The sequence below is a fragment of the Sceloporus occidentalis genome, unplaced genomic scaffold (assembly GCF_023333645.1).
Source record: "Sceloporus occidentalis isolate IW3139 unplaced genomic scaffold, rSceOcc1.0.p SCAF_1, whole genome shotgun sequence".
Lineage (NCBI taxonomy): Eukaryota > Metazoa > Chordata > Lepidosauria > Squamata > Phrynosomatidae > Sceloporus > Sceloporus occidentalis.
The window spans coordinates 318,189,763-318,202,763 of NW_028316981.1; the positions used below are offsets into that span (position 1 = coordinate 318,189,763).

At 46.1% G+C, this 13,001-nt stretch overlaps 1 protein-coding gene across 6 annotated transcripts in view; it reads right to left on the reverse strand.

The window, feature by feature from the left end:
• IL11RA (interleukin 11 receptor subunit alpha) overlaps positions 1–13,001 on the reverse strand; it is a 146,739-nt gene that overhangs the window by 12,509 nt on the left and 121,229 nt on the right. For 4 of the 6 annotated variants that reach the window (XM_089498406.1, XM_089498385.1, XM_089498391.1 and 1 more), the window contains 4 exons: positions 9,525–9,551; positions 5,950–6,113; positions 3,708–3,871; positions 260–401 (listed from right to left, as the gene is read on the reverse strand). In XM_089498406.1, the coding sequence (XP_089354532.1) occupies positions 260–401; positions 3,708–3,871; positions 5,950–6,113; positions 9,525–9,551 (497 nt within the window). The remainder of the gene's footprint in view (positions 1–259; positions 402–3,707; positions 3,872–5,949; positions 6,114–9,524; positions 9,552–13,001) is intronic. The other 2 variants (XM_089498421.1, XM_089498414.1) reach the window with 1 other exon arrangement.

Here is a 13,001-nt window from a genome sequence, read left to right on the forward strand (position 1 = left end):
GCCAGGACAGCCAGTGGTCTGATGAATCACAGTAGCTCACCCCCGATTGGTATTTTACCTATACTTTGTCTTAATCTATGTTCCCAGTTTTGAGGAAAAGATGGCACATAAAATAATAATATTAATAACAACCACAATAATCTTAAATATTGTTGTTTTGTACAGGTCCGCTGCCAGGTGGAAGGCAGGATATAATTAATTAGTTAGTTAATTAAGTCCTAGTGACGCTCTTGCCCCAGTCTTTTCAGGAGCACCTTACCCATGGCAGGCATGCCCCATGCCTCTGAGCTCCATTCACTCCAGCTGCCAGCATCCAGGAAGTCCTTGGCACAGACCTGGACCACATGCACCAAGCCCATGACCGCATCTGTTATCACCTCGGACACATTGGCTGTCTCCACCTGCCAATCCAAGGAACGCAAGTCAGTTATTTTCAAAGGGAACCTCCAACTCTACAATCCCTTCCTCTGAATTTGGCCCTCCTTAGGAGTGAAGTGTGGCTTTGCTGCGGCTTCTGGTCTCTTGGGACACATGCATCATTTAAACAGCATACCTCCAAAGTGACCTGTCTGTTTGGGCCCTGAGTTCCAAGGTATTTGTGATCTCTCACAGCCTCAGGGGTTTACTGCATCCCATGCAGCTGTGTCTACATAGGGACCACCAAGCGCAGTGTCCAAACACAAATCAAGGAACAGGAGAGACACTGCAGACTGGGTCAGCCAGAAAAATCATCATCAGCAGAACACATTATAAACCATCCTGGGCTCAAAATGCTGTTTGAAAACACTGAAGTTCTGGACCATATCGACAACTATGAGGTCCAAATACACAGGGAAGCCATTGAAATCCACAAACACTTGGACATCTTCAACAGGAAAGAAGAAACCCTTAAAGTAAACAAAGATTGACTACCAGTCCTGAAAAACACCAAAATCAGCACTGGCAGATGAGAAACGACCCAGGGTCAGAGACTTTCCCAGCAGACAATGATCACCAATTAATAAACACTAATCCTCTTTCGCATATCCTCCCACCCTGAGGCATCTCATCAACAACAGAGCAATACAAATTAATATGGGAATCATTCCTCCTTACCCAGGGTCACACAGTATATATCTATCTATACCCACTCTCTTCCAGGTCAGCATTCTTTGGATGCCAGCCACAGATGCTGGCAAAATGTCAGGAATAAACTCTTCTAGAACATAGCCACAGAGCCCGAAAAACGCACAAAAAATATGGATGCTGGCCATGAAAACTTTCAACTTCATATTTGTGATGACTTTCAAAGACTCAATGAAAGCTGAGGGAGATCCTCTTGCTGACTATATCTGCCTGACCGTTAAGATCCATTGGGGCTGCTGGTGGATTAGGAGCAGTATTATCATAATGAAGGGCCACATATTGCCAATATTGGCTTTATTTTGTCCACAAATTAAAACATTTGTGGACCTAGGCTCTTCACCCAGGCTTTTGAGGCTCAGTGATCACACCTTGACATTGGGTCCTCTGGATTGATTGCAAGTTCTCTTCTGATTTTCTTTTTACATAATCACAGAACTAGAAGAGATATTTCTATATTCCCCTGAAATATTGCCCAGAAGCCAAGTACAAAACCAACTTCATGACATCCTCCCAGGTTGATCACAGAATCGTAGTGTTGGAAGGGATGCCAGGGGCCATATAGTCCAACCCTCTGCCAGTGCAGGAATCCCCACCAAAAGCCTCCCTGAGAGGTGGCCATCCAAACTCTGCTACAGAACTTCTAGTGAAGAAGAGCCTGCCACCTTCTAAGAGAGTCCACATTTAAGTTATAATCAGAAAACAAGCTCACTCCATCTTCCTTGTGACAAGAGCCTTTCAGATATTTAAATATGGTTCTAGTATATCCCTGCTCTAAGGATGCATTCACACTGTAGAAATAATGCAGTTTGACACCACTTTAACTGTTGTGGCTCCATTCTACAGAATCCTGGGATTTGTAGTTTTATGAAGCACTAGCCCTCTTTGGCAGAGAAGGCTAAAGACCTTGTAGAGCTAAAAACCCAAGGATTGCATACGATGGAGCAACAGCACTTAAAAGTGGTGTCAAACTGCATTATTTCTACAATGTAGATGCACCCTCAGTCTTTTTTCCAGGCTAAGCACACCCAGTGCCCTCAACTGTTCTGTTCCTCATGGGCCTTGTTTTCCATACTTTGCACTATCTTGGGCGGCATACGCACTGGAGAAATAGTCCAGTTTGACACCACTTCAACTGCCATGCCTCCCTGCTATGGCATCCTGGGAACTGTAGTTTGTTTTTGCACCAGAGCTCTCTGACAGAGGACTTTTTCACATGGGGAGCTATGTGCTTCCATTCCAAAAATGGTTAAAGTGGTGACATCCCGGAAAAGCAAGCCCATTTGCTAATGGTTATCACACAGAGCATAACAAGGTGTTAAAGGCACATTAAAGTGGGTCCAATGTGAAGTAGGGTATCAAACGGGTGAGGACAAATCCTCATTGCCTGCTTAGAAATATCTTTTCTGTGCATGCTCCAAACTGTCATTTCCCCAAGTGCAGACACACATCTGCTCCAGAGAGGGAAAGGTGGAGAGGGAAGGGTGCCCCCTTGCCCTGGCATTACCTGCTTCCACTGTCCCCCCCGGTGCACACTTTTTGCTCCTCCCCCCATGGGCTATCCCCTCCCAACTCGGAGATTGCCCTCTCTGGGGAAGGGAGGAGGAGGAAGAGAAGGCCATGCAGCTCAGCTTTCTGAGAGGCTAGACAGAGAGCCAAGTAAGGAGGGACTGCCACATGGCCAACAGAGCCGTGGCGGCAGTTCTGAAGAGCACAGAGCAGAAGACCAGGGCAAGTGTTACCTGACCCCCCCCTTTAGGGAAGCCACGGAGGGAGAAAGGCAGCGGCTTGAGGATTCAAGCCCTCCCAAACTCCAGGTCACTGCTCCAGGGGTTGCTGCCCCCTCCCGTTCTGCTCACCCACCCCCCTCTAGCATAGCTCTGAGGAGGAGGAGGAGGAGAGGAGGCTCGCCTTGGAAGGAGAAGGAGTGGCGGTGGGGCAAAAAGGGAGCCGTGATGAGGACTTAGGCTTGATTCCCTCAAGTGTCTAGGGTTTTGGGTGGCTCTTCTGCTGCCCGAAGGGATGCAGGAAGGGAAAACTCAGCAAAGGAGCATGAGAATTGTAGGTCTTTTTGTAGGAAGAGAATCCATGGCTGATGTAAATAAGCATTTCAGACCAAGGCAAATTCGAATTGACTCCAAATTTGCTGTTTCACCGAATTTAGCTATTTCTTGGATGACGCGTGATTCCGTGTGCATTGGCTGCGAATTGGTTGTGACGTCATCCGATATTCTCTTGCAAAATTCGCTAAATAGGAGGGTTGCCCTCAGATTCACCCTCAGATAACCATCCAATTTTCATCGTGTGAAAAAGTCCAGAGAAGGTTAAATCTGTCACAAAATTACAGTCCCCAAGATTCCACAGCATTGAGCCATGGCAGTTAAAGTGGGATGAAACTGGATTATTTCTGCAGTGCAGATGCAGCCTTGGTCACTCTCCCTCCAGACAGCATCCCACTTTTTAACATTTCTTTAAGTTGTATCATTGGTTATACTGTCTCCTCAGATCAGAAACAGGCTGAGATATAAATATGATAAATAATAGATCCTTAATTATTTAATCTGCTTTGCAAAGAAATAACTCACCACTGACCAGGAACTGTAAATGATGGGCCGATATTGCAGCCGGAACTGCAGTTCAAAGTGGGGCTTCTTAGGCCAGCTGGAGGGGTATTCCCAGCTCACCCGCAGCCGCCGGGGGGCAGAAGGCACCGGTTCCACCCTCAGACCCTCCGGAGGGTCCGGCTTGACTGGTGAAAACAAAGGAGAAGAAAGTTAGGGGTCGGCACCTGAAGGGGGTAACTCAGATCTTTTTTTCCTCCTGGATCTCCAGCTCCCCACAACCTGGGAACTCCCTGCCACTTGAATGAAAAATGAGCCCCACAGCCTGGGAGCAGCCACCAAGAAGGCCCTGCCTCCTATATCTTCCATGGAAAGGCTTGTGGGGGTGGTAGGACTAAAAGAAGAGCAGCCTCCAAAGATCTTAAGACTTGGACAGACTCGTATGATGAGAGATGGGCTTTCAGAAAACCTAGTGTTACATATAAATCATAACCAGTGCTTTGAAATGAGCTCAGAAATAGGAGCTTATCGCACAGTCCCTTGGTACGCTCCTGGCGCAGAACAAAAGGGGGCGAGATGGGAACAGAATGGGGGAAATCACCCATTTCATCACATACCGGAAGGCTGCCGATGCTGCCAGAAGTTCCCAATCCATTCCCATCTGTCCCAGAGGAGGTGATTTTCAGGAACTGTTCAGAAGCATTCTGAAAATCGCCTCCTGTGGGATAGATGGGAACGGAACGGGAACTTCCAGCGGCATTGGCGGCATTCCAGTGTGCGATAAAATGGGTGATTTCCTCCATTCTGTTCCCATCCCGCCCTCTTTCATTCCGCACCGTGAGTGTACCAAGGGGCTGTGTGGTAAGCTCCATAGTTTGGTTTAACTGTCATGCCCAGCTTGGAGGATAGCTCAGAGGATGAGCCAGAGACTCTGGGACCTGAGCCTAAAATTGGGGAATCTGTGGCCTCTCCAGAGGTTCAGCAGCCAAGTTTGCCTGGGGCCAAGGCTGTAGACATAGAGGAGGGTCAAGGGACTGTGCCTACCTTGAGCGTCAAGCCACAAAGGAGGGCCTTCGAAGGTCACAAAAGCTTTATCAGAAATGAGTTGGCAATCACACACACCTGAATGCCTGCCTATTTAGGCAGATGGAGCATGTGTGTCTGGTTGCCAGTGATTACTTAACCTTCTTGGAGGAAAGACTCTGTCTCTGTCTCTCGCGGCCTTTTGGAGCAAAACCCTTGCTTCTTAGACTACTGACCTATCTTGATTATCTGGAATTCTTGACCTTGGACTGCCTTATCAACCTGCCTATCTGATACCTTGAATCTTGGGCCATTTGACAACTCTTTTGGTAATCCTTCTTCTGATACTGCCTTTAAACTCAAAGACTGCATTGCTTGCATTGACTCTGCTAGCCAGGAGTTTGTTTGTTTGGGAACTAGGCTTGCCTTATCAGCCATTTGGCTGCCTTCCTGGACAATAGCAGGCCTTTGGTATCAAGTGGGATTTGGGTCTAGGACCCCTTGTGGATACCAAAATTGGTGGATGCTCAAGTCCCATTATATACCACGGCACAGTAAGATCATGTCCCTTATATAAAATGGCAAAATCAAGGTTTGCTTTTTGCAACTGATATTCTGGAATATCAGCCATGATCAGCCATGGATGGTTGAATAAGTGCATGCAGAATCTGTGGATATGGAGGGTCAACTGTTTGTTGTTGTTCTGTGCCTTCAAGTCATTTTTGACTTATGGAAACCCCAAGGGTTTTATTGGCGAGATTTGTTCAGAGGAGGTTTGCCATTACTTTCCCCTGGGGCTGAGAGAGTGTGACTTGCCCAAGATCACCCAGTGGGTTTCCATGGTTGAGCGGGGAATCGAACCCTGGTCTCCAGAGTCACTATCCAGCACTCAAACTGCCGCATGTACCCATGAAATAAGTAGTCCAGAAGACCACAGAGTGCTCAGCCCCAGTTACCCACACACACCCCTAGCAATTATGCTCATAGGTCAAAGCACACTGAGATGGTGAGGAGGAGCAAGCCAAGCCAAACACAGGAGAAACTGGGCAGTGGTGGACCAGTCGCCACTTTGCATTTGGCAGCTCATTTGGCCTGGGGATGGAAAATCTCTTCCTGATTGAACTGATATGTCAAGGGGGTCCTTCCCAAACATTAAGATGGTGGCAATGTGTCCAGAAAGTGTATCCACTTTCCCATTCTGACAAACACTCTCTTCTATCCTTTTCCAGAGGGCAAGACTTACTAATGGCATGCATTGTGACATCTAGAAGGCGGAAGCTAGAGCCCAGTGGGTTCACCTCCGTCACATTCATGCGGTAGGAACTCCAAAACCCAGAGTTGTTGACTGTGCAGGAGAGTGGGCGGGCAGGGTCTTGGATGCACAGCCCCATGTTGATGGTCGGAGAGCTGTCCAGATAAAACAAAAAATATGTCAAAATGTCAGGAGTTGCATATGCTTTTGTCCTGCCCCAATATGTGGGGCAATGTGATGATGGGATATATGACAGTAATAGTAGGATTTGAAAGGGTGAGCTCAGACACAAGATAATGCAGGGAAGGCGGTAAACCTGCTCAAGATCATTTATGTGAGACCACAGACAGAGGGTGCCGCATTTGGGCAGGCTGATGATTCTTCTCTCCTGGTCCTCTGCCCAAAATGACATCCCTCCTCAGGAATACTGCCTGCAAAAGGGTACATGCATGCACACAGCAGGGCTTGGCAGAGAAGTCTTGCCTGGGGCTTTCCTGCACCTGGCTTTGGGCCAAGCATGCTCCTACATTTCTGGAAGGTTACACAGAGGTTGCAAGGAGTGAGCTTCATGCCAAGTCAGGAAAAAGGAAACAGATTCAAATCCTGTGGTAGGCAACAGAGGAACGCAACAAGATCGTGTGTGGGACAGGGAAGAGAGTTCAGCTGAGGCATGCACCAAACGCCATGGGTATAAAGCAAGGGAGCCCTTCAGTTCCTTCACACCCACCAATTGCAAGATACCCAGCCTTTCTTTGTTGGAGGCAGGGTGACCAGATGTCCTCCTTTTCCAGGACATGTCCTACATCTCAACCTTCTGTCCAGGAGGAATTCCAAAAGAACTCTCATTTGGAGTATGATGAAGAAGCATGCATTTACACTTATATGAGTGTTTTTAGCTTTTACTTAATAATGTCCTCAATTTTTCTTGTCCTATATTTTGCAGTACCTTATCCTCCTCTGTGGCTGGGACATGAGGGGGGCTATCATAGCACAAGAGCTTGTGCAGGGTTTGTGTCATTGTAGAGGTAGACACTGAATGCTACTGTTAACTGATTTTGAGTTGACTCATGGCACCCCCCCTGGATGAGACATCTGCAAGATCCTCCATCTTCAATGATCGCTGCCACCATTGTCACTGACTAGGCCCCCTGTTCTAGGCAGTGTCCAATGTGACCCAGCCTGGGGACATCAAAGGCAGGTGAGGGTCCACTAGGATCACCACTGCCACTGCAGCAGCCCAGAGCAAAGAGGAAGAGGCACTGGAGGATGACCTGCACCAGCAACAAAGAACATCAGTTGACATCTTTAGACAGCTTTAAAAAGGTTGTCAAGACGGATCTCTTCCGGCAGGCCTTTCCGGAATAGATAACCCTGGCCTCAGGAACCCTGTTCTTATGAGAGTCCCCAAGGTCCTCCTTGGAAATGCTACCATAGTTTACTGTTTTATTTGTTTTGTTCTGTTTTGTTTTTGTCTTGTAATAATGGGTATGTGTTAATGTTGTTTAATTAGTTGGTTTTAATTATAATTGATTTAATAATTTTTAAGGGGGGGGAGGGAATTTTGATCTACAATGTATTGTATTTTATCGCTGTTAGCCACCACGATTGACCTCAAGGGGCGGGATATAAATAAACTTTTATTATTATCAATGACCTGGATGACAGAATTGGGAGCATACTTATCAAATTTGCAGATGACACCAAATTAGGAGGAATAGCTAATACCCCAGAGGACAGGATCAAGATCTAAAATGACCTGAATAGACTAGAAAGCTGGACCAAAGGTAACAAAATGAAATTCAACACGGAGAAATGTAAGGTATTGCACTTAGGGCAGAAAAATGAAATGCACAGATATAGGATGGGTGACACCTGGCTGAATGAAACTACGTCTGAAAGGGATCTAGGAGTCCAAGTAGACCACAAGTTGAACATGAGTGAACAGTGTGATGCGGCAGCTAAGAAGGCCAATGCAATTTTAGGCTGCATCAATAGAAGTATAGTGCCTAGATCAAGAGAAGTAATAGTCCCACTCTATTCTGTTTGGTCAGGCCCCACCTAGAATATTGTGTCCATTTCTGGGCGCCACAATTCAGAAAGGACATTGAGAAACTGGAGCGTGTCCAAAGGAGGGCGACAAAAATCGTGAAAGGTCTGGAAACCATGCCCTATGAGGAACGACTTAGGGAGCTGGGGATGTTTAGCCTGGAGAAGAGAAGGTTAAGAGGTGATATGATAGCCCTGTTTAAATATTTGAAAGGATGTCATATTGAGGAGGGAGCAAGCTTGTTTTCTGCTGCTCCAGAGAACAGGACTTGGAGCAATGGATGCAAGCTGCAGGAAAAGGGATTCCACCTGAACATTAGGAGGGACTTCCTGACAGTAAGGGCTGTTCGACAGTGGAATGCACTTCCTCGGAAGGTGATAGAGTCTCCTTCCTTGGAGGTCTTTAAACAGAGGCTGGATGGCCATCTGTTGTGGATGCTTTGATTTGGATTTCCTGCATGGCAGGGGGTTGGACTGGATGGCCCTTGCGGTCTCTTCCAACTCTACAATTCTATGATTCTATTATTATTATTATAACATGGGGGTGATAGTGGACCAAGAGGAAGTAGATTTGAGGGGGGAAGGCTGGAGTCATTGAATACCAATCTCCAAAATCACAAAAATATACATAAGCAAGTGTAAGAGAGACTTTTGCTTGCATATGTTGCTACCAGGATACTAGCTGGATTTTTTTTTCTTTGCACAAAACCCTTGTATTTTGCCCAAACATTAGTTTTTGTACTTTTGTTGTGTAAAAAGCCTTTCTGAAATGTTACCTCCCCCCCGCCCCAAAAGTCACGAGATGAAAAATTGCACCAATAAATAAAGGGATATGCTCTCATAATTTTCCAGAGTAGAGAATTTTCTTCACACACACAAACAAACACGCACACATCCTTGAAGCTGAGAACAAAATGAATTAAGCTATGCACTCCTGCTCAACTCCACTGAGGAAGAAGATATAGACATTCAAAGATACAGACATATTAGTAGTCTGTAGACTCAGTATCTAGAGAGATGTCTATAGCACCTTTGAAACTTTAGATTTTTTGCACAGCTAAAAAACCCAGCTTACCTTTCCCGGTTTGAATCCTCTGCTTGCATTTTGCTGCCAATGCTGCCTCCTGCCTGAAACCCGCTTAAATCCCAGCCATGCTCAGCTGGTGATTTGCAAAGTCAGGAGCTTCCCCGCTTTGCAAATCAGCTGGCTGAGCATGGCTGGGAGCCAGGCTTTAGGTGGGAGGCAGCATTGGCAGCAAAATGCAAGCAATAGTACCCGGCTGCATCCTGGAAGAGGATTCAAACCGGGAAAGGTAAGCTGTGTTTTTTAGATGTGCTAAAAACTCCTAACTGAAAGAAAGAAGTTGGCTGCATGAGTTTCTGTAGACTTAAGTCTACTTCTTCAGATGAGAAGGAATGGTTCCAAAGAGGATGATTTCAGTGTAACACATAGGGAGAGTATTTCTAAACATGCAAGTAGCACAATTTGCATGTAGACTGTGACATCAGCCAGCTCTTACCTTTCATTTGCAGATTGTTGCTTTTTCCTGAAAGAAAAAAGAAAGAGAAAAGAACTTTGAAGATCTAGATTTCACCTTACTTCACATGGTAGAAAATGGCAACTACTACAAAGGGTAGTCACTACAAGATTTGGGTGTCAGTTTTTTATTTGAGTGCAATGGCAGCCTCAAGACTGTGGCTCAATGTCAGGAAAATGTAACAGTTACATACAACAACTCAGGAGCCAGTGGTTTGTTTCTCGCTCTCTCTCTACACGGAGAGAAACAAATTTTACCCTGTTTCCTCTTAACCTCATTTTCTCCATGGAGGCCAGAGAAGCCCAGAAGCATTGCTTCCAGAGAGCTGGGTATTCTTTGCAAAAGAAAGAGTGCTAATGTCTCTCACCCCTCTTTTGCCTCCTTACACACTGGCTTTTGTATACTTTCAAGATGCTGCAAAGGCTCTTGGGCCAGGATGTGTGAAAGGGAAATATAATGGTGTATACACTAGCAAGGAAATGGATGCTCTATGAAAAACATCTGTCTCCGGCTTTCAGCAAGCCCAGCGTGAATGACAGATGACCTCCGAAATGCCCAGGGAGTGGACAGGATGGCTGGCTGAGAGGAAAGGGTTGCAATGTCTGAACTTCTTTCTTAGGCATTCGGATAAAGGCCTTTTGGACCATGGCTTAATGCCAGCAGTGAGGGTATTTTTGCTGAAAGGACACCAGGGCAGACAAATGCACTACCCACTCAGGATCTGTTACTACATCCAGTCAAACAGACTGCATCTTCCTATATGAGAATCCCTGGGCTTTAAGATGTTCCAGGGAGGCCTTTTGTTTCAGGCGTACCTTCCCAAATACATTTGGTGGGAATATGAAAGAGGCAGGGCCTTCTTAGTGGCTGCTCTCAAGCTTTGGGACTCTCTCCCAAGTCATTTCAGTTGTCTTTCTCTTTGCTGTTCTTCAGCCAAAAACGTAAAAACTTTTCTGTTCTGACCTATAGGTTTGTAGGAACAGACAGTAATGGGCTTTTAATGGCGTGCAACTTTTGTTGATTTTTATCTTCTGCCTTTGAATGGAATTAAAAGGTTTTGATTCTCTAGGTTGTTTAAATGCATTTTAAAAACAAGTTGCATATGTTTTATTGATGTTGTTATACAGTTGGCCCTCCACATTTGCGACTTTGACTTCTGCAGCTTTGATTATTCACAGCTTTGGTTAATATATTCTCTCTAGAAATCCCTAGGGACTTTATCACGCAAAGAAACTGACCATAGAGTCACATTGGAGGACCTAAGAGTTTTTCACACGGGGGGAAATTGCGGTTTAAACAGTTATTATCCCGGGAAACTCACGCAATCACAGTGAAAACTTTCACACGATGTCGCAATTAAAGAGGACTTATCCTGGGAATAACTAGGGAATAACCAGCAACAAATCATTCATGGAGAAATCTCTCAGGTAAAACAGCAACAACAAAATCCTGCCTTTTAAAATTTGCAGTTTGTCCCCTTTCGTGGGGGTCTTGTGCCCCTAACCCCAGCAAACTAGAGGGCCCAGTGTACAGTCGGCCCTTTGTATTCACAGGGGTTCGGTTCTGGACCCCACTGCAGATGCCAAAAATCACTCTACCTGAAGTCAGTTTTAACGATGGCACACAGTGAGCATGGCCATGGCAACTCAGCTGTGTGAACACACCACCATTGAGGGAAATGGGGAAGGGCCATCCCTGGATGCTCAAATCCGCAAATGGCAAGTCTGCAGTGGGGGGGCGGGGGGGGGGGCAAACTGTATGTATTTTAAGATGGGAGTTTAATCTTTGTAAGCTACCAAGGTCATCCTGTGGGTTTCCATGGCTGAGCAGGGATTTGAACTTTGTTTCCCCATAGTCCTATTCCAACACTGAAAGCACTGTACCACATTGCCCTATGCGGTTGTTATGTGCCTTCATCTCATTGTTTAATTGTGTTTTAACCTTTGTATCTCATGGATATTTAACAAGGATTTTTTCAATCATCATAAGTAATTTTGAGTCCCAATATGGGAAAAAGGCAGGATATAATCATCATCCTCATCACCACCACCACCTCCAGTCCAAGTACTGGGGAAAAGGCAGGGTGAAATCATGATGATCAGTCATGATCATGATCATCAAGATTTAGGAGATTATCACATGAACTAAAAACCTGACTGCTTCTCAACAGGAAACAGTCAGGTTGTGGGTTGCTGCCGGGTATTATCAGACTTCATTCGCCACTGCTGTCATTGGGCGAGTGCAACCCAGCTGCATCCTGGGTCCCAGGCACACTTTGGAAGCTGCTTTTCCAAGGTTGCAAGCTCCTGTCTTGGAAAAATGGCCTCCAAAGCACGCCTGGCATCTGGGATGCAGTCAGGTTGCACTCGCCTGGTGACAGTGCTGGTGAATTAAGTCTGATAATACCCACCAGCAACCTGCAACTTGACTGCATCCCATTGGGGAGTCAATACAATAGTCAATGCAATAATTTCCTTATTGTGAGGAGGTTTACCATTTAGGATGAGAAAGTGTAATTTGGCCAAGGTCACCCAGTGGGAAGGCCATGGAAACCAGTGGGTTTCCATGGCCTTCCTTCTGCAAATTGGCATTTGGCAATGCAGAAAACAGATCACACGATAATGGACTGCCAACACCCTATTGTGGGGGAAAGTGTGATAAGAAATGATGCCAAACTGGTATGCTCCTATTCTTAAACTAGCTCAATTGTGGTGGGAAAGCAGGCTGCTGGGATAAAGTCCTAAGATAATAATAATAATATTAACAACAATGGCCAGACTCGCTAGCTCAGCCTGGTTCTCCTTGTCCAGCCCAGCAGGACTAATGAAGCAAGCAGGGTGTTCCCCAAGTTGTGCATTGGGTGGAGGTGCCTAGTCTGAGTCCTTCCACCCTCATTTTCTTTCTGTCATATAGGTGGGGGAGTGGGGCTTTAAGTTCGGTTGCTGCCTGGCTCATGGCAGCAGCTGCGGTGGAGACAGTAGACCTGGCAGTGTTCACTCCACATTGTGATTCCACCCTTTTGGTATGCTGGGTGGCCAATCGAGGCTCCCTTTCCATGCGATCTGCACCCCCCCCCCTCTCTGCTGGAAAGCCAAATCTCTCTGTGAGTATCACTTTGGATGCTGCAATGGAAACCCATGTGATATGTGGGCTTTCTTTTCTTTTTGGGAAGGCTTTCGTTCCAAGAGCTGCAGCCAGCAAACAGGACTTGGAACATAACAGAGCAAACTTGCTACCAAAGAGAATGTTTAAATCATAATGGAGAAAGAAAAGGGAAGGCACAGAAATACAAAGGCAAGGCATGGCACTCGGGCAAATTACTGCTAGTGAATACGGCTGCGGCCACACTGCAGAAATAAAGCAGCTTGATGCCACTTTAACTGCCGTAACTCAATGCTATGGAACCCTGGGGGTTTGCAGTTTTGTCAGATATTTAGCCTTCCCTGCCAAAGCAGTCTG